Here is a 23,777-nt window from a genome sequence, read left to right as displayed (position 1 = left end):
ATTTCTTCCAGGCATAAGTTTAGTGCTCTTTCAGTCCTCATTAATGATTTATCAAATGTAATTTGCTGTCACTGTAACAGTTATAGGAGAACTTGACGACCTGGCTTCACAGATTTGTTGAATCTTCATTGCACATGTGACTTCCCAAGGTCATATTCATGTGCCACGTTGGAGATGGACATACTGCCCCTTGGTGTGTAAGCTAGTTTTCCTTCCAGCATGTAGCGTCTAATGAAATGGTTAGACTGCCTTCAGATGGGTCGTGTTATGCGGTAAAAGGGCATCTTAAAACTGGAATCTAATTTAAAAGGCAAAACACTAGCACCAAAGTCAGCCTCCCAAGAGACACACTGGGGCCAGAACTGGGGCCAAGAGAACAGAGTCCAGTCTCCCGTCTCATGCTCGCGTGGAACCGTGGCTGGCGACCTTCTGCCCTATTTAATCTGAGAATTGTTGTGTTCAAGTTAAGTGTGCCTATGATGAAACTCCATCACACCTCATTTAATACGCACAACAGACAGCCCCATTTTTACAGATTCGTAAACTGAGGCTCAGAAAGATTAAACAACTAGTCCAAGACTAGAGCTGGTAAAAGGCAGTGGCAGGATTCAAAAAAGGACACTGCGCCAAACCCAAGAGCGGTGACGAAACGGGGACTGCAGAACACGCGGCCCAAGCCCGATGAGCCTCCCCCCGCTGCCGCCCGGGCGCCGGTTACGTAACCGCGGCGGGAGGCGGGCAGGAGCGGCGGCTCCCGCGGGGGCGGTCACGTGTGCCGACACCTGCGCAGGCGCGGCGGCCTGGCGGCCGGAGTGGCTCGCGCGCCCCCCAGCGGCCGCAGCCTGGCCTCCGCCCCGCCCGCCGCGAGGGCCGCCCCTGGGCTGCAGCTCCGGCTGCCGCCCACGCCAACCTCTTTCCGGCGCCGGCGTTTGCGTCTGGAACATTCTGCGCCGGAACAAAGGCCCCAGGCGGAAGCGAGGGCCTTTGAGGGGTGGCTGTAGCCCCCGGTTCCAGAGGGGAGTGGAAGGAATTGAGTGCTCTTGTAGATCCGCTCATCGAAAATAATACCCCACGTTTCTTTACGTTTGAAGGGCTCCCTTCCTCCGTCTCTCAAAAACTTGTCCTTACTTCCCCATCTCCCTCTCCCTCCTGCTGGCACCGCTGTTCCGTCTAAGGACCCTGCTCCGGAGAGAATCTTTGTGTTCACCCGGGAGGAGGGAGGCCTGAAGCAAGAGACAGCCAGGCTGTTCTAGAAACTGCGGTGTGAAGGAGCTCGCCTGTTACGAACAACACTGCCTCTTAAACTCTACCTACTTAGGTCAGTCAGTCGTCAAAAGTCTTACTTGCCAAATCAAATGCCCTTTTGTTTAGCCTTGCTAAGTTTTAAAGTAGTGACTCAACTGTCTTTAGTTTTCCTCCACCTTTATGTCCTTCAGGGCCTCCACCCACTGGGGATCTCTCCCTGGCTTGTCCTCTGTTCACTCCTCATCTGTGGTTCTCAGAGTGGAGAGAGGAAGTAAGGGCATTTTATCTATAAGAGCAAATCCAAATTGAGGGCAGAGTGTCATTAATTGCTTTTTTTTTTTTGAATTTTGTGTTTTGTTTTGGTGGGGAGGTAATTAGGTTTACTTACTTATTTTAGTATTTTTAATGAAGGTACTGGGGATTGAACCCAGGACCTAGTGCATGCTAAGCATGTACTCTTACCACTGAGCTATGCCCTACCCCCTTAATTTCTTTTAAAAAGCACATTTAATATTCATTCAGCAAGTATTTCTTGAGCACTTACTCTGTGGCATGCACTGGGCCAGGCACTGGGAGGCAGAGCAAAACTGAAGGTCTGTTGGGGTTAGAAGAAGCCAATATAGAAGTAAAAAGTATTTGTTGTCTGGAAAGGAACAAACTTTATGATACACAGATTCGTGTGTAAAGACAAATTGTGTTTGCTGCTATCAAGGAAAAGCAGGGGGTTCCTAATTCAGATTATTGGTCAGGAAAGGCCTTTTTGAGAAGGCCCCGTTTAAGCTGAGGCCTAGAAGACCGCAGGAGTTTGTTAAGAGAAGAGTTCCACACAGAAGAGTACATGACAGCCCCAAGGAGGAGGGAGCTGGCTGGTTTGAGGAACTGGCTGTGTGGCTGGAAGCCAGAAGCAAAGGTCATGAGAGACCTGGCTGGGCTTTGCTTCTAGGCCTTGGTGAGGAGAAAGCATTTTATCCTAAGAGCAATGGGGAAAGCCTGAGGGGGTTTAAGTAGAAGTTTCTCTTTACTTTTGACAAAGCTTACTGTAGCTGCTCCTGCAAGATGGTTGGACGAGAGAGGGGGAGGGAAGAAATCAGGAAGACTGCTTAGGAGGCTAACGCAGCCCTTCCGGGGAGCAATGCTAGAAGTCTGCGCCAGAGCAGTGTCACAGAAGATGGAGAGAAGTGGATGGATTCCAGATCTGTTTTGGAGGTAGAATGGATCACACTTGGTAATAGATTCAATGGGGGCCAGGGGGGAAGGGTGTTTTTGAGGGAGAAAAAGTGACAAGGATGACCCAGGCTTTCTGGTTGGAACATCTGAACGGTGATCTGCGGAGCACTGAAGAAGCAGAGTCAGAGGGAAAGATACGGAATTTCTCTGGATATGTTAAGTCTGCGATGTCTCTGAGTTATATAAATGAAGAAGTAGGAGGTAAGCGATGAGCCTGGGACTGAGACAAGAGTTCTTGTGTGTAAACAGAAATTTGGGGTTCGCTGAAACATGCAGTGGTGTGCTGGAGCTGGCTCCAACAGGCTTGTGAGAGCTGGTGGTTAATTGTTCATGAATTCTGTGAGCCGGTTATTAAATGCAGTCATTTTTAAAAACTGAGGAGGGAAGGATATAGCTCAGTGGTAGTGTGCAGTGCTTAGCATGCACAAGGTCCTGGATTCAATCCCAGGCACCTCCATTAATAAATAATAATAATAAGTAAATGAATAAATAAACCAAATTACCTCCACCCCCCAAAAAAAACCCTTAAAATTGTATAAACATAGCTTAAATAAATCATATTAAAAACAAAGGTTAACAAGTACTCACAACTCATCACTAGTGATTTTACTGCTGCTGTATCAGTTTGCTAAGACTGCCAGGACAAGATGCCAGGTAGTTTAAAGAACAGAAATGTATTTTCTCACAGTTCTGGAGGCAATCCAAGAGCAAGGCGTCAACAGGGTTGTTTTGTCTGAGGCCTCTGTCCTTAGCTTGCAGGCGGCTGCCTTCTTCTGTGTCCTCACATGGTCTTTTTCTCTGTGTGTGCATTTCCTCCTCTTATACTGACACCAGGCAGGTTGAATTTGGGCCCACTGTAATGGCCTCATACAATCACCCCTTTTAAGGCTCTGTCCCCAGTACAGTCATGTTCTGAGGTATTGGGGGTTAGGGCTTCAACAAACCAATTTTGGGGGATACACAAAGCCCATAACAATTAAGCCCATAACAATTTTACTATTATCTATGTTTTTGAAATTATTTACCTCTATTGTGTTTCTATGGTGGAAACACCACATTGTGAGTTGCTAGCTTGAAATCGACTATGGTGGGAGTATTTACACCAGAGAAATCAGTAAATGCTAAAAAGTAGGGCTTTTTGTTCTCCCTGGAGAGACTGGTTTTTAAATATTTACCAGCACATCACTGCCATCGATGTTATTTAGTCTTTAGAGTATAATCTGGGTGTGAAAAATGGGAAACACACATGCGCATGCACACATGCACACCCATGCCTTTTGCTGAAGTGCTGCAAACTCTGGCTGGTAGAGATACAAAGAAAGACTTCTGAGTGTCACTAGTTTGCAAGCAGAGGCCGATCAAGAGGCTTTCCACTGAGTGACAGAAACTGATCAAATGATATTAAAGAACATCTCATAAGGACATTTATTATTGCACATAAAAATAAATCCAAGGGTAGTGGGGTCTTCTAGTAAAGAAGGTTCTTTTCTCTTATGAGAAAGCAGCAGGAAGGAACTCTCTCTGCTGAATGTGAAAGGCTTCTCTTGGGTACCAGATTGCCATCTGCAGCCATCACAGGACAGCAGGGAGACTCAGCCACAGGAGAAGGCAGTACTGTGGACAGCAGTCCTGGAAGACACAGTGGAGGGGAAGGACCAGCCAAACCTGAGGCTCAGCTCTAGCTCCCTATTTCCAGTGGTCTAATGGACATCTCCACGTGGATGTCCCACTACCACTGCAATCTCAGTAATTCCCAAAGAAATCGATCATCTTCTGTAACTCCAAGTTCAAATCTTTCTATTCCCTTCAGTGCCAATATTATTTTCCCAGCAACCCTAGACTCAGTCAAACCTTGGATATATTCATCTTCTTCATATCCTATGTCCATCCAGTTGCTGAGTCCTGTTGGACTTTCCTTTCCAACCCACCTCTTTATTCCAGGCCCTTATCATCCCCAGCTTCCTAATCTTTCTGCTTCTACCTTCAATGAGTCATTATTTATATATGTCATAAACGTGTAGTTAATCTGCATTTTCTATTTTAAGAAGAACTTAGCATCTTAAAATTTATTGAATTCCTCTACTTCTCTATCCAATAGACAGCCTATATATTCTATTATTAGAACTAATAAGATAGCAGGGTACATGATATATATAGAAAAATTAATAGTTATGTCAGTGTGGTACTAGAGCAGAAATAGCTAGGTATATTATATATAGATCAATGGAAAATAATAGTCCAGGAATGATAGATAGATAGATAAATGGCATTTCAAATCAGTAGGTAAAGATAGGATTAATCATTTCTTTAAGGCAACACTCTATAAACAAAATGAAAAAACAACTGGGAAAACATTTTCAGCATTTATAAAAGACAAAAAGTTAATGTATTTGTGTGGTGGTTTTAAAATGTGCCCACAAATTCTTGATACTCTTCAAGAAGTGGAGCCGAATTCCCCTCTACTTGATTGTGGGCTGGACTTAGTGTCTAGCTGCTAAAAATACGATAAAGTGGAAGTGATGCGTGTGATTTTGGAGATTAAGTCATAAAAGACACAGTGACTTCCATCTTGGTCTCCTCTCTCTGAGGAAGTCAGCTGCCGTACTTAAGGACACTTGGGCAGACCTAGGGAGAAACCCATGTGCCAAGGAACAGCCCTGCCAACAGCCATGTCAGTGAACCATCTCTAGCCCCAGTCAAGCTTTCAAATAACTGTAGCCCCATCGAAGATACTTCTAGATTCCTGATTCACAGAAACTGAGATAATAAATGTTGTTTTAAGCTACTAAATTTTTTTAAAACTAAAGTATAGTTGATTTACAATGTTTTGGGTGTACAGCGAAGTGATTGAGCTATATACACAGTGATTCTTTTTCAGAAAGATTATTTTCCATTACAGGTTATAGTCAAGACATGCACAGTAGGGGAGCGGTATAGCTCAGTGGTAGAGTATGCACTTACCATGCACAAGGTCATGGGTTCAATTCCCAGTACTGCCATTAAAAAATAAATGAATAAATACTTAATTACCCCACAAAAAAGAAAAAAAAATATTGACTATAGTTCCCTGTACTATACAGTAGGTCCTTGTTGTTTATTTATTTTATATACAATACTGTGTATTTGTTAACCGCAAATTCCTAATTTATCCTCCCTGCCAAACTACTAAGTTTTGAGATAATTTGTTATCATCAATTAAGAACTGCATTTGGCTACAACATAGCTCCCCCAAATCTGGTGGCTTAATGAATTTTTCACTCTTATATAAAATAAGTCTGGAAATAGGCAGTTCAGTGTTGGTATAACAGCTTCATGATATTTTCAGTGTCACAGCTGCTTCCCGCTTTTCTTCTGGCATCTTAGCATGTGGCTTATATTCTCTGGGTCATCTCATGGCCCCATGTGGTTGCTGGAACTGTAGCCATCATATTTCTGTTTTAGGCAGGAAGTCAGAGAAAGGGGAGGAGGAAAAAGGAACATTCTAGAAGGTTCACACGATGACTTTCTCTAATATGTCATTGATCTATCAGCAGTGAATGGGGGCTGAGAAATATTTTTAGCTGGGTACAGTGTTGCCCCAATAATATGAAAGTTCTGTTAGCTCACAAATTAGAAGACTATAAAAATTCAATTAAAAAATAAGCAAAGAGTTTAAATAGACAGTTCTCCAAAGGTACACAAATGGCCAATAAAAACATAAAAAGATGCTCAACACGTTTAGCCATCAGGAGAATGCAAATCAAAACCACAATGAAATAACACTTCACATCCACTAGGATGGCTATAATCAGAAACAGGTAATAGCAAATGCTGGCCAGGATATGGAGAAACTAGAACCCTCTAACACTCCTGATGGAAATGGAAAGTGGGGCAGCCACTTTGGAAAACAGTTTGCTGTTCTTCAAAAGATTAAGTGTAGAGTCACCATTTGATCCAGCACTTCCACTCCTTACAATTCCATTTGTAAGGAAAAAATTGCAATAAACTAAGTTGAAATATCGGAGGTCTGGTTCTATCTGTAACAGGTTTTTCAAATGAAAACAGTTTCTTCCTGGGGATTTGCATATGATATTTTATTTCAGGCTCCGAGCAAAATGCCTGGTACATAGTAAGCACTCAATATATAGGGTTGAGCAAATGAACTAGTATGTTGACACTGTAAATATTTTAGAATGAAATCTCCATGTGCGAAGAATCATGTCCTCCTCTGGAATCCATTCATTATAGCATAGAATTCAATATTTTGATACGAAGTGTTATTTTTGTATTGATACTAGTTAGGTATATAACCAAGAGAAATGAAAATATGAGGCCATACAAAAATTTGTACATGAGTGTTCATAGCAGCATTATTCATATATTTTTTCATTTTTATTTCACTTCATTCTTTTGCATTATAGGCCATTATAAGGTATTGAATATAGTTCCCAGTGCTATATACAGTAGGGCCTTGTTGTTTAGAGACTTAGTTTCCTCTTCTTCCAAATATCTATCTCACAGGATTGGAGTGGAAATTCAATATCATCTCACGCAATGTCTGGCAGGAACTCTCCAGAAATATTTCTTGCATCTCAACGTCTCTTTTCTGTCTCCTTTAACAAGTCACACAGGCTTGAGTGTCTGGGAGTGGCTGTATTAGTTCTTGTTGATTATTTATAGAACAACGTCGGATGAGTATTATTTTAGTGGGAACATGTTGGCTTTTCTCCCTTTATATCCCGCAGAAGGTTTGCATCAAACCAGTTGAGTATGTGAGGAGGATAGAAATGGTCCCAAACTGGGTTTAGCAGTCAATCCAGCGCTTCAGCACAGATTACACTCTTACTCGGCCCCTAACAGTCAGTATAGTTAAGCCTATTTTACAGATGGAAAAGTGGAGTCTTAGTTAAGTTACTAGTAAATTGCAGATCTGTCAAGACACCAACCACGGTCTTAAGATATATCCGGCCTGGGCTCCTTCCACTCCACCTGCCAAAAGTCTACCTGAAAATAATTAATGGGTGGAACCTATGCGAGAGTGGGGGAGCCAGACCACTTACCTGGGTATTTCTTGCTCCTCTTCCTCACCTTTTGCTTCAACAAATGAGTTTTCTTTTGAATTCACAGTACTTTTGCTTTGAGGATATCCGGTTCCTTTAAGGTTTCGGACGACGTAATGACTAGCCCCGCCCTTTATCCCCTCCCCTCAGCTCTTTGCTAAGCCCCGCCCACCGGCTTTTGCCCTGGGCCAATTACCGCGCCTCATCCGGGTTCCTGGGACTGGGAAATTGGGTTCGTAACCAGGCAACTACTGGTCCACAGGTTTCGCCAAGGATTTTCAGTTCAGGTATTCGCGGCTTTTCTCTCAACGGTTGCCGGCCGCGGAGGCCAAGGGCTCGCCTCCCGCCCCGTTGCCATAACAGCAGCACACAGCGCCTCCTTCTCCCTTGCCCCTCTACCAAACAATCCTTCCCTCTGGGGCCAGGACCTCTCCAGAACAGCTTCTAGTTGAGCAGAACCAGGGTCTCCACCCCTTTGCAGGGTCTGCTCCTTTGCAAAGGAGGATTAATTGAGTGGGAGAGTTGGAGGCTGGGCGTCAGTCTGGTGTCCCACAAGGGACAAGGAAATGGTGCTGCGCGGGGTGGGAGAGGTAGAAGACAGGAGTGGAACGGTGGTTAGGGATGAGAGGGGAGGGTACAGATCGGTAGGCGAGATTGGAGAAGAACGTGGCTTAAGGCAGAAGTGGGAAGGACTAGGGAGAGGGGAGTCCAGGAAGCTGGAGACCGAGTTACTGGAAGAGTGGGAGCCACTGAGAAGGGCAGGAAAGGTCTTGGGGGTCTGGGAAAGGGGTCCTTGGTGGGAAGTGGGAAGTGGAAGTTGAGAGTCAAAATGGGATGTTCATACGGCTGAGGAAAGAAACATAGCTGGGAGGAGGTTATGGGTGATAGGGTGATGGGAGGGGTACCCATCAATGGAGGTGAGGGAGTGGAGGCTTGGCGGACGCTGAGGAGACCTTCTTTCTCAGGACGAGGACCTAGCTTGATCTGACTCCAGAACCTTCAGCAGGGAAGAAAAATGTCAGATGAAGATCTGGAAGACTTTGAGCCAGACCTGGATGATCTGGAAAGGGAAGATGATGAGAAGGAGACAGAGGAGTGGGAGGACTACAGGAAGGAGGGAGAAGACTTCTTGGAGGAAGTGAGAACAGGGACACGGAGTGGTCCCGGGGTTAAAGGATGGGGTTAGGCTGGAAAGGGATATCTGAGTCTGTCCACTTCCTCCTGCAGTGGATGCCCACCCCCCTCACAGAGGACATGATGAAAGACGCACTATCTTTGCTCTGCAAGACGGGTAATGGGCTGGCTCACGCATATGTCAAGCTGGAGGTTAAAGAGAGGTGCGTTTATGGGGGACCAGAAGAGGTCTGAGGTTGTAGGGCCCAATTTCCTTTCTCACCCTCCATCCTGGGTGTTTTGGCCAAGTTTGGACCTCTGCCATCCTGGGCCAGTGAGGAGGGAGGGATAGAATCTACTTGTCAGGAGTCTGTGACTCCCTGCGTCAGGGCTGGCCTGGGGAAGTGGAGGCTGTGAGGGTATGCGGGGGGATTCCTGTTGGACGCCCTTGCTTGTCCTTCAGAGTGTCAGTTCTCCACCCTTCACAGACACGGTCCCTGCCCACTATTAAGAACCACTTTCTTTCCCCCTCCCTACCCCTCCCATCTGTCACCCACTCTTCTCTTCTTCCCTATAAGCCATCTTCTTGCTGCCCGTGCTGGATTCTTTACCCTAACCCTGGCCTCTGCCGTCTCCTAGGGATCTGACAGACATCTACTTGCTGCGTTCCTACATCCATCTGCGCTACGTGGATGTTTCTGAAAACCACTTGACAGACTTGTCCCCACTCAATTACCTCACCCACCTACTCTGGCTCAAGGCTGATGGCAACCTGTTGCACACCGCCCGGCTGAATGAACTGCCCTACCTGCAGATTGCCAGTTTTGCCTATAACAAGATCACTGACACTGAGGGCATCTCCCATCCTCGTCTGGCCAGCCTGGATCTCAAAGGTGAGGCCTTAGGATGGACCTCACAAGATTCCTTCCTAGCCTGGGGCCAACAGAATTGGGCAGCGTGGTCCCTGACTGTGCCACACAGCAATCTGCATTCATTCATTCATTCATCACTCCTTCAGACCCTGGTCATGATTCATGATGACTGTTCCATGTGCTAGAGAGATGGCAGTGAACAAAACAAAGAAAATCCCCATTCTCATGTAGCTTACGTTCTAGTTGGGGGGGACAGACAATTATCAGTGATCACAATAAGTAAATGTATAAAGCATGTTAAAAGGAGATAGGTGCTATGGAAAAATAGATCACAGTGAAAGGAATGGGGGTGATTTCAAACAGGTTGGTTAGGATAAGTGTCATTGGGAAGTTGACATTTGAGCAAAGACTTGGAGGAGGAGAGTGAGCGAGCCATGTGGATTGCTGGGCACCCTCATTCTCTCCTCAAAGCCTTAGGTGGACACGTCCATCAGGCCCCTGGACCACCAGACCACTTGCCCCGGAGCCCAGGAGGTGTGAAGTCTGGAGCTGTCCCTCCGCACACCCACCTGGTGTTAGAGAAGATGATGCAGAGGCTCCCCAAATTCCTGCTCTACTGCTGAACAGCCAGAGCTGCCCTTTGAACTCTTGACATTCTCCTTCTCTCAGGGAACCACATCCGTGTGGTGACAGGTCTGGACCCCCAAAAGCTGATCAGCCTGCACACACTGGAGCTTCGGGGGAACCAGCTGGACAGCACCCTGGGAATCAACCTTCCTAAGCTGAAGAACCTCTTCCTGGTAGCTCACTGGGTCAGAGTGGGGCTGGTACTGGGAAGGGGGTGCCTGTCCTGGGGGCCAGGATGCCTGACTTCTACTTGATTCACCTACTAACTTCATCATCATTTACTGAGCCCTTACTGGGTGCCAGATGCTGTAGGGATGCAAAGTCAAAACAGACAAGGTGCCTACCACTGAGCGGGGCTGACAACACACACTGTGTAGATAATACAGAGACAGTTTACTCTGATCCAGGCAGTAGCATAATGTGTACGACTGAGGTACAGACATCAGGCTAAGGAGGCCACTTCTGTGTCTAGTCTTTTAGACTCTTGAGCTTCTTCATTCCAGGATGGTGCTGAAGCCGTTGCTCCTCAGTGGAGCAGTGAGGACACTTGGGCGGGGGGATGGGTTGAAGCATCTCTGTAATCAGAGGCGGCTATGGTGGGATGGGCAACAGGGGTTTATGGCTGACCTTCCTCTGGGCCGGCAGCTTCTCCTGAATTCTATATTCCCTGCACTGATCTCTGCCCACCTCCGCTCCCCTCCTGCACCCTCCCTCTCCACTTCGTAGATTTGCTCTTTTGCTGCATCTCTTTCTGATTTCTCTTCCTCCCTGCTCCCTCTCCCCTCTCCCAATCCATCTGCTATACCCTGGGGCTAGGCTCAGAACATGCTGAAGAAGGTGGAAGGCTTGGAGAACCTAAGAAATCTCACTACCTTGCATCTTCGAGACAACCAGATTGAAACTCTGAGTGGCTTTTCCAAGGAAATGAAGTCACTGCAGTATCTCAACCTAAGGTATGCACCCCCTTTAGGTCCCACCTTGCTCCTGCCCCAGTCAGGAGCCTTGTGTTCCTCCCTGGTCCCAATCCCTGAGTCCTAGCCTACTCCCAGATTCTTATCTCATCCTCTATCCTGATCCTTACCCCCCTTTCCTTAATTTCTTCTGCATTCAGTCCTGACTGCAGCTCCAAGACCTTTATAGTCTGAGCTCCCTGAGCCCTATTCATTCAATCCACGGTTACTGAGAATGTGCTATGTGCCAGGCCTTGGGCTGTGTGTCAGGAACCATCTAAAGGAGTCAGAGATGGTCTCTGTTCTCAGGGGACTCACAGTCTGGCTCCAAGTCTGTTTTCTTGGTCCTATCCCATAGAAGTTTCCACTGCCCTTCTCCATCTCCTGGACCTCAATTCTTCCAATTTCCTGCCTCTCTTCTCCCGAGCCCCACCTGTAAGGGATGGCCCCACATTGATATAAAACACAAGGTGTGCTCAGCTTTGAGGAGAGGAGTATTTAAAAGAAAATTCCTAGGTGGAGAGGCGCTGAGGAGCAGGCGATTTTCTTTCAGCAGCTCCTGTCTGGTGGCGGATGTTACGTGTGTTTCTTTAAACAAAGATGTAAAGAAATTTCCTCTTTAGTCAACGAGGCCAAATGGCCAAATCTTCGAGGCTGGCAATGGAAAGAGACTCTCCAAGTAGGGAGGGGTGGTTGTACCTTGAAGCCCTGAGTCCTGGAGTGATCGCACAGTGGTCTGGTGGGGTGGAGGGGCTGCTGTTTTCCTGTCAATGGTCTAGACAGGGATAACGGACCTTCCTCACTGGCTGTCAACCAGGGATGTTTGGAAGTAAGTGGAGGGAGAGGGTTTGTCTCAGTCAGTGACCGGGAGGTGCCTCTGGGGCGAAAGACCTGCGACGCACAGGACAGCTGGGGACCAAGTGCGTGTAGCTCTCCCATGAGAAGCACCGCGCAAGGTTCAGCATCTCTCTGAGATAAGGCTGAAACGTGGAAGCCTAATTTCATAAAGGAGTGAGGCAAGAGCAAGGAAATAAAAGCAGAGTCTTGTACAATTTACACACACCCGAGGGGAGGACGCTTGCTCTTCAGGCTGGGAGGCCCCAACCCACCCCTAGCTCTAAGCTCCTTCCTGTGGGAGCCCCAAACCTCTGACTAGGTGTGATGACACAGAAGAAATCTGTCCCTGAGAGGGAGACTCCCCCCTCCTCCCCAACTGTTAGACAGGGTTGAGACCTAGCTCTGCTGCTCCAAGAGGATAAATACGACACATTCCAGAATAGACAGTGGCACCTAGAGATTCCTTGAAGGGCAGAAGCAGGACAGGAGTGGGGTTGGATGGCATCTCAACAGCGAATCTGGCTATGTTTGGCGGGCCAGCCCACAGAGGCCACGTTTCTAGAGAAACCGGAGCCCAGCGGGAGATTTGCCCCAAGACCCCATTCCTGGCAGTTGGTCTCCAAAGCCCACAGTTCCCTGGTGAACCCCTCCTGACTGCACCGCACCGGCAGGGGCAACATGGTGACTGACCTGCGGGAGCTAGCCCAGCTGCGGGACCTGCCCAAGCTTCGCGCCTTGGTGCTGCTGGACAACCCGTGCACAGATGAGAACGGCTACCGCCAGGAGGCCCTGGTGCAGATAGCACAGCTCGAACGCCTGGACAAGGACTTCTATGATGAGGAGGAGCGGGCTGATGCCGATGAGATCCGTCAGAGGCTGAAGGAGGAGCAGGAGCAGGAGGCTGAGCCTGAGCCCGAGCCCGAGCCAGAGCCAGAGCCTGAATCCGAACAGGACTAGTTATTGATCTAGCGGTTCTGGCCTCCAGGGATAGTAAGAAAGTGGGGCAGGGAGGCAGGAAGAGGAGGCTGGGGTCTGCAGATGGGGAAGAGGAGGAGTGGCCGTAGGAGGAGGGGGTGAAGAAGGCATAGCCAAGGAGAACCCTAACCCTAACCCTGGGTTAGGAGCCAGGGGTGTCCCAGGGTCAGGAGAAGGAACCAGAAGGGCCTGGGAGGAGCTGAAAAAGGCCGAGGAGATACATCAGGAGGCCTAAAGAGTAAGTGAAAAGAATCCGGGTGGCAGGCAGAAGTGGTGGTGTGGGCTGGGCAGCCACACCTGACTCAGAGTGGAGATCAGCCGGAAAGGCTAGGCTGGGGCATGGTGAGGGGTGGGTTAGGGGCAGTGTATGAGGATGTGGGCTGGGTCTAGGGGAGGGGAAGAGGGGAAGATCCTGTACAATTATCTGAAGCTAAAAATAACAGGACACAGGGGCAGAAGGAAGAACGGAGGGCAGGGTGAGGCAGAAAGAGATGGAGGTGATGAGTCCAGGGAAGGGTGGCAGCTGGCACTCCAGATGGGGCAGGGGCAGCAGTGGGAGAGCAGCAGGGCCCAAAGGCTTGGCTTCTGTCCCCTTCCTCCAGGAGAGCAAAGATGCTGGTCCCAAACTGAGAAGACTCCCAGTTACAGGAGCCACCACACGCACACCCCTCATCCGGAGCGGAGGCTGCCTTCTCCTGCCTCAGGCCTGGAAATCTATCACAGCCTGGCGCCCAGGATCTGTATGGGACACCTGGGCAGCGGTGCTTAGGCAGGGGGCAGCCTTCAGGCAGGTCTGCTGGGAGTCAGGCCTGGATGGGCCAAGGGGATGCTGCAAGAATTGGCTGTGGAGGAGCTTCGGAAGCGGCGGCCTGGGGTGTTAGGAACAGCTCGGTTTTCCAATAAAGAGACATTTTGATACTCTTGTGTCTGACCGGGTTTGTGAGACACTGAGTCTATGGTGGGCTTCACTGGCGTGAGGCTGAGACTGTTACTTTACGGGGGGTCGGTGTGTGGGTATGAATGCAGGTGGGCGGTGGGAGGCCAGGTCCTGAGTCGCCCCCAGCCCCTCCCCCATCACTCTCCCCGAGCCCTCCCCACCCCACCCCATCGGTCCCCCACCCCCGTCGGTCCCCCACCCGCGCTCCTACGTGCGCCTCCGCCGGCGGCTCCTGACTCATCGGGGGCTCCGGGTCACATGCGCCCGCCCGGCCCTATCGGCGCCTCCCCTCGCCCGCCGCCCGGGAGCCGCAACCGCCGCCGCCGCCACTCCCGCTCTCTCTGCGCCGCCGCCACCGCCGCCACCGCCAGCACCGCCGCCAGAGGCTGGGTCTGCAGCCCTGAGGTGAAGCCCCGGCGGAGCCCCGCGCCCCTCCGGCCCCCTTCCCTCGCCGCTGCGCCCCCGCCCCTCTTCCCCTGCCTCGCGCATCCCTTGCCCCGCGGCGCTGCGCACCTGCTCCATCACCCGCGCCTCCCCGGCACCCCTCCTTCCCTGGCATCCCCGGCCGGTCGGTTTCAGGCTGTCGCCCCTTCCTCATTAGGGCGCCAGGCCTCTCCACACCTGTGTGTCTCTAACTGCGCCTTTCTCTACCCTTGCCTGCCCCCTCCCCATGCCCGTCTTCGCCTCTGTCGATGTTTTAAATTCATGGTCTCTCAGGACTGTGCATTTTTATCCTGGCATGTCCCTTGGCTTTGCATCGGGGAAATGTCTTCTCTCATCCTTCCTCAGCATCCCCAGACTTCCTCTAGACCCCCTCTCTCCCACTCCTCCCCCGCATTGCCTTCTCCCATTACGGTGCTGCTCTCCACTGCACGGGGAAGGGATGGGAGGCGGGGGGAATTTGCCTAGGGGTCGAGGGGAGGGCTGGCCCAGGTTTGCCTCTCCCCACGGATCTCTCCTCCCCCTCCCTTCCGACTGCAACCCCCAGAGACTGAGGACCCTCTCTCCAGACTTCTCTACTGTACATCTCTCCGGAAGAGGAGGGACGTACGTTTGGAGAGAGATTGGGACCCAGGAGTGGGGGCTGGGGTGTTAAATTGGCTGAGATGGGGGCTCCGGAGGACAGGCCCCAGCTGTCCAGGCAACCCATGTTCTGGCTCCACGGAGACATGCAAGGCTGGCAGCCACACGGCTCTGAGGAGATCTGGGGGAACCCCACCGCCGGCTGCTGCTGCAGCTGCCGAGGGGGCGAGGAAACCGCTGCCCCTCCCCTCCTCACTGCGGTGTCCTCCCTTCTCGGCGTTTACTCTTACCCCGCCCCCCACCGCAGTGACCTCCCCTTCTTCACTGCTTTGACCTTCTCCTCTCCCCACGGCGGGGGGGATCCCTTCTACAGCCGACGGCCGCAACCTGCTCCTCCCCACCCCCACCTACTGCAGTACCCACTTTCCCATCCCTCCCAGCCTCCCACCGTCCGGCCCCTCCCACTGATCTCAGGCTCCACCCCTCTAAGCCTCTTAGCTTTCTCCTTCCTTCCCTTCCACCTAAGATCCCAGCCATCATGTCCATCGAGAAGATCTGGGCCCGGGAGATCCTGGACTCCCGTGGAAATCCCACGGTGGAGGTGGATCTCTACACTGCCAAAGGTAACGGGCAGGGCCTTCCCACAGCCCCCATGCTGGGTTGCCCTGGCCTGGGAGGGGAGGCTTCCCAGATTCCTGGTGGGGATGGGGTGCTGGGCCAGGCTCACAAGCCCGGACTGTGGGGGCTGGATCATTCCTGTCCAAGGGAACCAGGAGAGGCTGGCCTCTGGGTTCTAGTTTCTGCCTCTGCACTTCTGCGTGTGCACTGTGTGTGTCTGTGCGCGCGTGCGCACTGTGTGTGTGTGTGTGTGTGTGTGTGCGCGCGCGCGCGCGCTGCCTGCTTCATTTCCATGGGTTCCTGCTTATCCATGTGGCACCTCAGTTGGGCAGATGAAGAGGCCACTGCTTGTGCATCTGCCTCTGTATGAGTGTATGTGTGTGTGTGTGTGTGTGTGTGTGTGTGTTAAGGAGCAGTGTGGGAGAAGGCTGGACGTTGCAGGTGGTAATGTGGAGCTGGAAGGCTGAAGGAATCTCTGGTCCCTGTGGTGTCCTGTCTTCCTCCTCATTACACGTGCCCCTCCCAGGTCTTTTCCGGGCTGCAGTGCCCAGCGGAGCCTCCACTGGTATCTATGAGGCCCTGGAGCTAAGGGATGGGGACAAACAGCGTTACTTAGGCAAAGGTGAGGCCCTTTCTCTGTTCTGGGCTCTCGCATTCATCAGCGTTATATTCCTACCTCACACCAGTCCCCAGCCCTCTTCCTGCATGCCGTCCCCCCACCTTTCCCTTCTGGCTCCTCCTGGCTTGACCTGGCCTGGCCTCTCTACCTCTCCCCAGGTGTCATGAAGGCAGTGGACCACATCAACACCACCATCGCCCCGGCCCTCATCAGCTCAGTGAGGCCCACTCTTTGCTGGGGATGGCAGGACCAGAGTCCTGGAAGGGATCCTAGATTAGGGGAGGGTGAAGAAAAGGGAGAAAGGCCCACCTCTTGGGATCATGGTTACCAAGGGAAGGGTGCTCCTTGTTCCCATGGGGGTTCAGGTCCCCTAATCCAGACAGGCTGCTGTCACAGGAACCTGGTTGGACCCTGGCTGGATGTGAGCCTGTGTGTGGATGGGGGTCCCCTCTATCTTAGGGTCCAGTCTCTATCCCAGCCTTGGGTGATGGAGGCTCTGTTTGCAGGGTCTCTGTGTGGTGGAACAGGAGAAGCTGGACAACTTGATGTTGGACTTGGATGGGACTGAGAACAAGTGTAAGCGGGGGCTGGGAGAAAGCGGGGGTGTGCAGGTGGGCATGAGAGGGGCAGACAGACAGCTGAAGGGCCAGTGCTGTGAGGGCTTCTTTGGAAGGACCAGCCCTTCCTGTGGCCTCCTCCCAAAGCCAGAGCAAGAGAAGATGAGTTGCCCTGCAGTGGGAGGGAGTGACATTAGACAGAAGGACAAACTCTGCAGCATAAGGAAGGGGGAGTTGGCAGCAGAAGTCTGTGGTCTCAGGGATGTTTAGGAATAATTACAGCTCTCCACCCTTTCCAGTCATCCCCGCCCCCTGCCCCTGCTATTTTCAGAAGAGGATGAATGAGGAGTTGCAGGAGTGGAGAGGGAGGAGGGGGTCTCCTTTACTGGTTCCTTCTGGGGAGTATAGGTGGAGGCCAGGGCTAGAAGGGAAAGGGGACATGTTTGCTCAGTGCCTTCCTCTATAATCTCCTAGCCAAGTTTGGGGCCAACGCCATCCTGGGTGTGTCCCTGGCCGTGTGTAAGGCAGGGGCGGCCGAGCGGGAATTGCCCCTCTATCGCCACATTGCTCAGCTGGCTGGGAACTCAGACCTCATCCTGCCTGTGCCGGTGAGCACTGCCTCCTGCCTGTGCCTCTCCCAAGGGTGGGTAGGGAGGGAGCAGGGGACCTTGCAAGGACCAATGGGAAGGAGGAAAGTGAATTGGGGCAGCTAAAGAGAAAGGATGGGGACAGGAGACCCTGAGTCTGGGCAGCTGGAGGAAGTCTGGGATCTTGGGTTGAGACTCCCAGGGGCAGAGAAGGAAGTGCTCTGTGACTTTTCCATCCTCTTGTGGCTCCCAGGCCTTCAATGTGATCAACGGTGGCTCTCATGCTGGGAACAAACTGGCCATGCAGGAGTTTATGATCCTCCCTGTGGGCGCCGAGAACTTTCGGGATGCCATGCGACTCGGGGCGGAGGTCTACCACACACTCAAGGGTGTCATCAAGGACAAGTATGGCAAGGATGCCACCAATGTGGGAGATGAAGGTGGTTTTGCCCCCAATATCCTGGAGAACAGTGAAGGTGAGGCCCGGAGCCGCACTCCCAGCTCTAAGTCTCACTCCATCCTGGGACATCAGGGAGGGCCACCCACTTCACCAAGTCCCAAGGAGGATGCAGGAGGGTCCATGAACTAACTCCAAGAGGTACCAGTCCTCGGAGTGGGTGCCAGAGGGCGTAACAAATTCACACGCAGGCCTAAAAGGACGGTCTTTACCTGCCCAGCCAGATCCGTTAGCATCTGTAAGTTCCCACTGGAGCCCCTGGCAGTGCCGGGAGGTCGTCTGTGGGATCCATCCCAGCCTTTAACTCTGATGGATTCTCAGTTTGATGAGATACACCAGACTCCAGGGAATACACTCCAAATGTGTCCCATTCCCACTCCAACCTTGTAGGCCTCTAGGATTCTTAATTTTTCTCTACCCTGGGAGAAAACTTATAATGATGAGAACAATACAGACAGGTCATGGCTAAGAGTTAATGTTCTGGAGCCAAACTGCCTGGATTTGCATCTTGACTTAAAGAGTTCCTGGCTGGTGACCTTGCTCACTCGGTTGTGCTCTCTGTGCTTGTCTTTCTTATCTGTAAAATGGGAACCATAACAGTATCTACCTCTTAGCATCACTGTGAGGATTAAACAAGATCATCTGTGTAAAGTGCTTAGGTGACACAGCCCTCAATAGATGACAGCTATTTAAAAAAACTATTATTAACAGCATCCCATTCCTCTGTCTTCCTTGAAGGTGGCCTGCTCGTCCCAGACCTTGGGATAACCCCAAAACCACCTCCACCAGATCTCTTCCCAGCCACAACCCTGCACCTCTGTTCTGAATTTCTTTCTGTCTCTCATTCCTCCTCATGCACCCTTCCTGCTGGTGATCTCACTGTATTCCATCCCCAGCCTTGGAGCTGGTGAAGGAAGCCATTGACAAGGCTGGCTACACGGAAAAGATTGTCATTGGCATGGATGTCGCTGCCTCGGAGTTTTATCGTGATGGCAAATATGACTTGGACTTCAAGTCTCCTGCTGATCCTTCCCGATACATCACTGCGGACCAGCTGGGGGCTCTCTACCAGGACTTTGTCAGGGACTATCCTGGTGAGAGCAAGGGCTGGGGCTGAGAGGGCAGGGGGAGGGGAGGGGTTAGGCAGGGATGTGTTAGAGCAGCTCTGGACCTTAGGGGATGCTGCTTCAGGGGCCAGGTAGAGATGTCCTAAGAAAGCCCTGAGAACCAGAGACGGGTGAAGGAGCCTCCTGCAGGCTGGGCTTTGTCCATCGTGTAAATGTGCAGGGATCTGTGATGAATCTGTTCCATCTGCTTTGGATCCTGAGTAAAGTCACGAGCTCTGAAACTGCTGCTAGGGTCGTGGGGAGGGTGTGGAAGGAGCCAGGCATGGTGAGAGAGTGACCGGATCCGGCAGGGAACTAGCACAGTTCAGATTCTTTGATTGATACAACTGGGTGCTGAGTGGGGCTGGAGCCACGTGTGGCTAGAACAGGAGGCCGAGGGGGAGCTGAATCACCTGCTCCAGGTCTCCCGGGGCCTTTCACCCATGGATGGAGGCAGCTGGTTTACATCTTCCTGAGACCGAGCGAGAGAAAACAGACATAACTTGCAGAATGAAGGATTTAGAACAGCAACGAGGAAGGGCCTCCTGGTAGAAAATAGAAAAGTGCAAAGACAGATTGTGAGCAAGTTTCTAAATCTTTGTTTCTTCAAAGGTTTTAGGAAGAATCAAGATAAGAATCAGTCAAGGCAGGATTATTTCAGGGGGGCGGGAAGTGGGGGTGCAGAGGCGCAGTCGGCCAGGGGGTCTCATCTGTCCATTCAGGGAGTCAAAGTGGGGGTGCTCTGGCCTGACACAGAGCCCCCTCACCTCTTCCCCATAGTGGTCTCCATTGAGGACCCTTTTGACCAGGATGACTGGTCTGCCTGGTCGAAGTTCACGGCCAATGTGGGGATCCAGATTGTGGGTGATGACCTGACTGTGACCAACCCAAAGCGGATCGAGCGAGCTGTGGAGGAGAAGGCCTGCAACTGCCTGCTGCTGAAGGTCAACCAGATCGGTTCGGTCACAGAAGCCATCCAAGCGTGAGTGCCCTCCGGCCCTCTCCCACTCAGCTCATTTCTGTGGGATGCCTCTTGCAAGTGGCCCCCTTCCCCTCCTGCCCCCCACTGTCCCCCAGGATCCTGGAGTCACCTTCATGGCCCTCCTGGTTCTTCTCCGTCCAGATGTTTTCTGACCAATGTTGGGGTGGGGGAGAGAGTGCAGGTGTCGGGGGCTGGGGCCCAGTGCTGCTGTGTGGCTGCAGGTGCAAGCTGGCCCAGGAGAACGGCTGGGGGGTCATGGTGAGTCACCGCTCAGGAGAAACTGAGGACACGTTCATCGCTGACCTGGTGGTGGGGCTGTGCACAGGCCAGGTGAGTGGGAGGGAGACCTCTGTGCAGTTGGTGGGTTCTGGGCTCAGGTGAGTCTCTCCTTCCAGGTGTCTGCAGGTATTGGGGGAATTTCAAGGGAGTATAGATTTTCTTTCAGGGAGCGAAGGGGCAGCCACTGAGCTACTTATCTTCTGGGATGTTTCAGATCAAGACTGGTGCCCCGTGCCGTTCCGAGCGTCTGGCTAAGTACAACCAACTCATGAGGTGAGGGAACCTCGGGGAACGGGGGCCAAGGGACCAGAGGGCTCAAAGCCCGTTTGCCCACCATTTCATCTTCAGTGCCCAGGGCCTGGAGAACTGGAGGCATCCAGAAAATATTTTTCAGTGATGTGTTTACAGATGGCCTGACTGATGGCCCATGGAAAGCCAGGGAATGCCCAGGCTCAGTCCAGGATCCAGGAGCGGATGGTGTGAGGGGCTTGGAGAATGGAGGCCTCCTGGAAAGAGAGGCAGGGGTACCACTGCTCCCCTGATGCTTCTTTTTTGGCTTATCTCTCTCAGGATTGAAGAAGAGCTGGGGGATGAAGCTCGCTTCGCGGGACATAATTTCCGCAATCCCAGCGTGCTGTGATTCCCCTACCGGCCTGGAGACTTGGAACCCCTCACCCCTCCTCCTGGAAGCTCTTCCTTCTGGTCCTGCTCGAAATTTCACCCCAGACACCCCAGCTGACCTGCTGCGATGCTTCTTGGCTGGTCCAGCCCCTGCTGTCTCCGCTTGCCCGTCTCTGGGTTCCACACTCTCCACTCCTTCCTTTCCATTCTCCCTCCTCAAAAACTGGCCATGGACTGAGGGTTTTAAGGGCGTCCACGGAGGGCCGATCAGGGTCTGAGACGGAGTGTCAGGGTCAGTTGCTGTGGTATTTGTTTACAGAGGGGGCATGCGTCACGTGTCCTTTGTGCTGGTCGTGTTTCTGTAATCTGTATGAGGCAGAACTGCGCTGAGTGCTGAGTGGAGGGGAGGTCTGTGCTGGCTGCGTGCTCGTGCCTGGCCGAAGGAGGCTCTAGGGTAATATTTATTCATTTATTTATTTTTCATTCATCTTGTTAGTTAATGAATCACTTCCCCATAACTCCAGGGCCAGAGACCGGCCTGACTGGAGGGGGTTGTGTGTCTGTATTTCATGTGACTGTAGATTCCCAGATGGCCTGGGGTGGGAGTCTTGCTGGAACGGGAAGGGTAACTGAATGATGACAGTTCCTGTGTGTTCCAAGCCTTAACTGCAGCCTGGCTCAGTCCAGAGGTGGGGCTGTGCGCCTGGGGGCTCTCCCCCATTCCTCTCTCCCCGGCCGTCGCTTCCCCGTTCTTCCTCCAGCTGTACCCCAGCACTGTCTCACTCCCCTCCGTGCCATGTTCCACAGCTGCCAGCACCTCTGTGGCGTTGAAATGAGCACCACCATTAAAGTCTGAGTCACCGTGCATTAGTGTGTCTGAGGAGTCTTACTCTAGTCTACACAAGAGGACAGAAGATGGAGCTCCTGGAAATCAGTGAAACTGGATAGCAGAGCTGGGGCGGAAACAAAAAGAGGAAGAAACCCAACAAACACGGCCAGGAGGATGGCACTGCCTACCCTGCCCTGGCCAGGTGGGGAGCACGTTGCCTTGCTTTAGCAGCAAGCCTGGGCGCCAGGACCCAGGTGAATTAGGGGTTCTTAACCTGGGGTCCAGGAATCCTAAAAGGATCAAAAATTTTGTGCTTATGCATTTTTGGAGAAAAGGGCCCAAAGTATTTCTGGATTGGCCAAGGGCCTTGACCAAAGAAGGAATGAGGCTGGAGCAGCTCCTTACTGGCCCTCTCCCAGACACCATCTTGGCTGCTTCTGGGACAGGACAGCCCAGCCCAGGCAGCACCCCTGCAAGGTGGGGACCTGGGGAGGGAAGAATGGACCAGGGGGCCTGGAGGAGGCCTGAGGAAACTCAGCCTTCCAATAAACGGGAGGTTTAGGACCTGGAGGGCTGGGTCAGCCTGCCGGTAGGATGCTGGTGTGTGGCCAGAGACCCACTGTCAGTCTTCAGCTCCAGCAGGGCCTCAGTGTTGAGATGGGAACCCAGAACCCCCTGGGGGAGAAGCCCCCTCACAGGGCTGGGATACCAGGGCTCAGCTGGTTCAGGCGGTGGGGAGCTGCGGCCACTAGAGGGAGTAAAGGTTCTGCAGGACGTGGCCTGCACCCGGGCCAGGGGTGAGGTGGGAGGAATTTCAAGGTTGCTCCCTCTGTGGGCCTCCCACTCTGTTTCTTCTCTGAGTTCTGGTTCTGGGCCCCCTCTGCCATCCTGCTGGGCTCCAGGACTGGAAGAGGATTCCAGTTCTGTACAGGGAGGACCCTTTTCTCTGCTTTTCTCTTTCCTATGTTGCTGACAACTCAGCCATTTTCAGTTCAAATATCTCCTTGCCCTCTCTAAGCCTCTTCACTCCAGTGGGGGCATCTCAACTTTCCCTTCTCTGCTGTCTACTGTGCCCCTTTCTGTTTCCCTTGGGCACGGTGTGCTTTTCTGGGGTCCATCATGTCTGCTGTTCTTCAGTAATCTTGGACTGACCAGGGCCCTTCTGGTTGGAGCCACATTTCCTAACCTCTGCCGTTTCCTCCCTCCTTTGCTAGGTGGCCTTCTCTGGCAGCCACCCCCTCAACCCCCCCCCAACTACTCCCCCAATCCAACCCCTCAGGTACTGGGTTGGATTGGGTTACAGCTAGCTCTGCCTGGGCCTCCCAGGCCCCTCTCACCACTTTCTTTCTGTGCCGTTGCCTGGAGACCAGTGGGTTGTGGGGAGCTGGGGCCAGAGAGGGAGCTGGAGTGAGGGATGATGGGGTGTGTGTGATGCTCCCTGAAGCAGAATTGGGAGCCTGGGTCCCAGGTAGGGGAGGAACTGGAAGGAGTAGGCCCTGCCTTCTCTCCTCACTCTCCCCACCCCCTGTTCCTATCAATGCCTAAATTTTTCTTTTAGGCTCAGATGTGTCACCATCCTAGCCCATCCCTTAGTGGTTAAAAAAGGAGGGAGAAGAGCTCTGTCTGGGAGCTGGGAAGGGCCTGGGCCAGAGCCCAGTGGGGGACTGCACTGAGAAGTGCAAAGAGGAAACGCAGTGGGGGGCGGGGAGGTGGGGAGGAGTCTTGGAACAAAGTTGGGGGGTGTGGAGGAGGAAGGGAGTGGGCAGTGGGGTGGGGTGGGGCGGAGCTCTGTGGAAGGCCCTGAGGGATGCGGAAGGTGGGCCTGGGGTAATAAAGTGAGTGCCAACCAATTCAAGTGTCTGAAGAGTGGTGATTCATTCCTAGGCCAAGGAAGCCTTCCGGCTCAGGTCCCCAGCGCTTTAGAATCCGTTTAGAGCTTTTGGGTATTGCTAGAACTTGGCTGAGCCTGGCCCTAAGAAATATGAGGCAAAATCTACTAGTTGCTACAAAGCCAACCTCCTTTCCTTCCAGAAGGCTGGCGGGGTTCTGCCTTCAGGGCCCTCCCTCTGCCTCTAGCCAGCTTGGCTACACACACCCCCCACCCCCACCCCAAATCTGGAGCGCTATTGAGGGCTCTCGATCCAGATCCAGACTCTGGCTCCAGCTCTTCCTGTTTCCCAGCCTGCCTCCCTCCGGTTCTCCAGGGCCTTCCCAATCTCAGCTGCCAAAAATCACCCAGCATCTAGAGTCCTTTGTCCTGGGAGATGTTGCAGTTTG

At 52.1% G+C, this 23,777-nt stretch overlaps 2 protein-coding genes and 1 long non-coding RNA gene across 10 annotated transcripts; 2 read left to right on the top strand and 1 right to left on the bottom strand.

The window, feature by feature from the left end:
• Nucleotides 1-1,883: 1,883 nt before the first annotated feature.
• On the top strand, nucleotides 1,884-13,803 carry LRRC23 (leucine rich repeat containing 23). Of its 8 annotated transcripts, none has more exons than XM_032472906.1 (8): nucleotides 1,889-2,451; nucleotides 8,477-8,649; nucleotides 8,739-8,848; nucleotides 9,264-9,517; nucleotides 10,166-10,308; nucleotides 10,940-11,076; nucleotides 12,582-12,900; nucleotides 13,488-13,626. In XM_032472906.1, exons 2-7 carry the CDS (start codon nucleotides 8,527-8,529, stop codon nucleotides 12,865-12,867), a joined length of 1,053 nt encoding a protein of 350 aa, XP_032328797.1. In that variant the 5' UTR covers nucleotides 1,889-2,451; nucleotides 8,477-8,526; the 3' UTR covers nucleotides 12,868-12,900; nucleotides 13,488-13,626. The 8 variants fall into 8 exon arrangements, with proteins under 8 accessions (XP_032328802.1, XP_032328797.1, XP_032328800.1 ...); XM_032472909.1 differs by lacking the exon at nucleotides 1,889-2,451 and adding an exon at nucleotides 2,483-2,673; XM_014553881.2 differs by lacking the exon at nucleotides 1,889-2,451 and adding an exon at nucleotides 7,664-7,798 and having other exon boundaries at nucleotides 10,166-10,296.
• On the bottom strand, nucleotides 3,872-7,632 carry LOC116661265. Its single transcript, XR_004317080.1, has 2 exons — nucleotides 7,512-7,632; nucleotides 3,872-4,101 (listed from the first exon to the last, which is right to left on the bottom strand). It is a non-coding gene; the product is annotated as an uncharacterized LOC116661265 (long non-coding RNA).
• A 262-nt stretch (nucleotides 13,804-14,065) lies between the features above and the next one.
• On the top strand, nucleotides 14,066-21,538 carry ENO2 (enolase 2). The gene is made up of 12 exons (XM_032472904.1): nucleotides 14,066-14,227; nucleotides 15,372-15,468; nucleotides 15,990-16,085; nucleotides 16,241-16,299; nucleotides 16,589-16,658; nucleotides 17,114-17,247; nucleotides 17,480-17,702; nucleotides 18,580-18,777; nucleotides 19,570-19,771; nucleotides 19,993-20,101; nucleotides 20,265-20,323; nucleotides 20,621-21,538. The coding sequence occupies exons 1-12, from the start codon at nucleotides 14,081-14,083 to the stop codon at nucleotides 20,688-20,690; spliced, it is 1,464 nt and encodes a 487-aa protein (XP_032328795.1). The 5' UTR covers nucleotides 14,066-14,080; the 3' UTR covers nucleotides 20,691-21,538.
• The last annotated feature ends 2,239 nt before the right edge of the window (nucleotides 21,539-23,777 follow it).

The sequence above is a fragment of the Camelus ferus genome, chromosome 34 (genome assembly GCF_009834535.1).
Source record: "Camelus ferus isolate YT-003-E chromosome 34, BCGSAC_Cfer_1.0, whole genome shotgun sequence".
In the NCBI taxonomy this organism is placed as follows: Eukaryota; Metazoa; Chordata; class Mammalia; order Artiodactyla; family Camelidae; genus Camelus; species Camelus ferus.
The sequence above is the reverse complement of the archived record's forward strand: the minus strand, read 5'-3'. Positions and strand labels throughout refer to the sequence as shown.

Coding starts and splice junctions, on each gene's coding strand:
- LRRC23 (XM_032472906.1), top strand. CDS start 8,527: ATGTCAGATGAAGATCTGGAAGACTTTGAGCCAGACCTGGATGATCTG. Junction 10,309..10,939: donor TCTTCCTGGTAGCTCACTGG/GTCAGAGTGGGG, acceptor CCCTGGGGCTAG/GCTCAGAACATGCTGAAGAA. Junction 11,077..12,581: donor CTGCAGTATCTCAACCTAAG/GTATGCACCCCC, acceptor CCGCACCGGCAG/GGGCAACATGGTGACTGACC.
- ENO2 (XM_032472904.1), top strand. CDS start 14,081: ATGCGCCCGCCCGGCCCTATCGGCGCCTCCCCTCGCCCGCCGCCCGGG. Junction 18,778..19,569: donor CTTTGTCAGGGACTATCCTG/GTGAGAGCAAGG, acceptor TCTTCCCCATAG/TGGTCTCCATTGAGGACCCT. Junction 20,102..20,264: donor TGGGGCTGTGCACAGGCCAG/GTGAGTGGGAGG, acceptor GGGATGTTTCAG/ATCAAGACTGGTGCCCCGTG.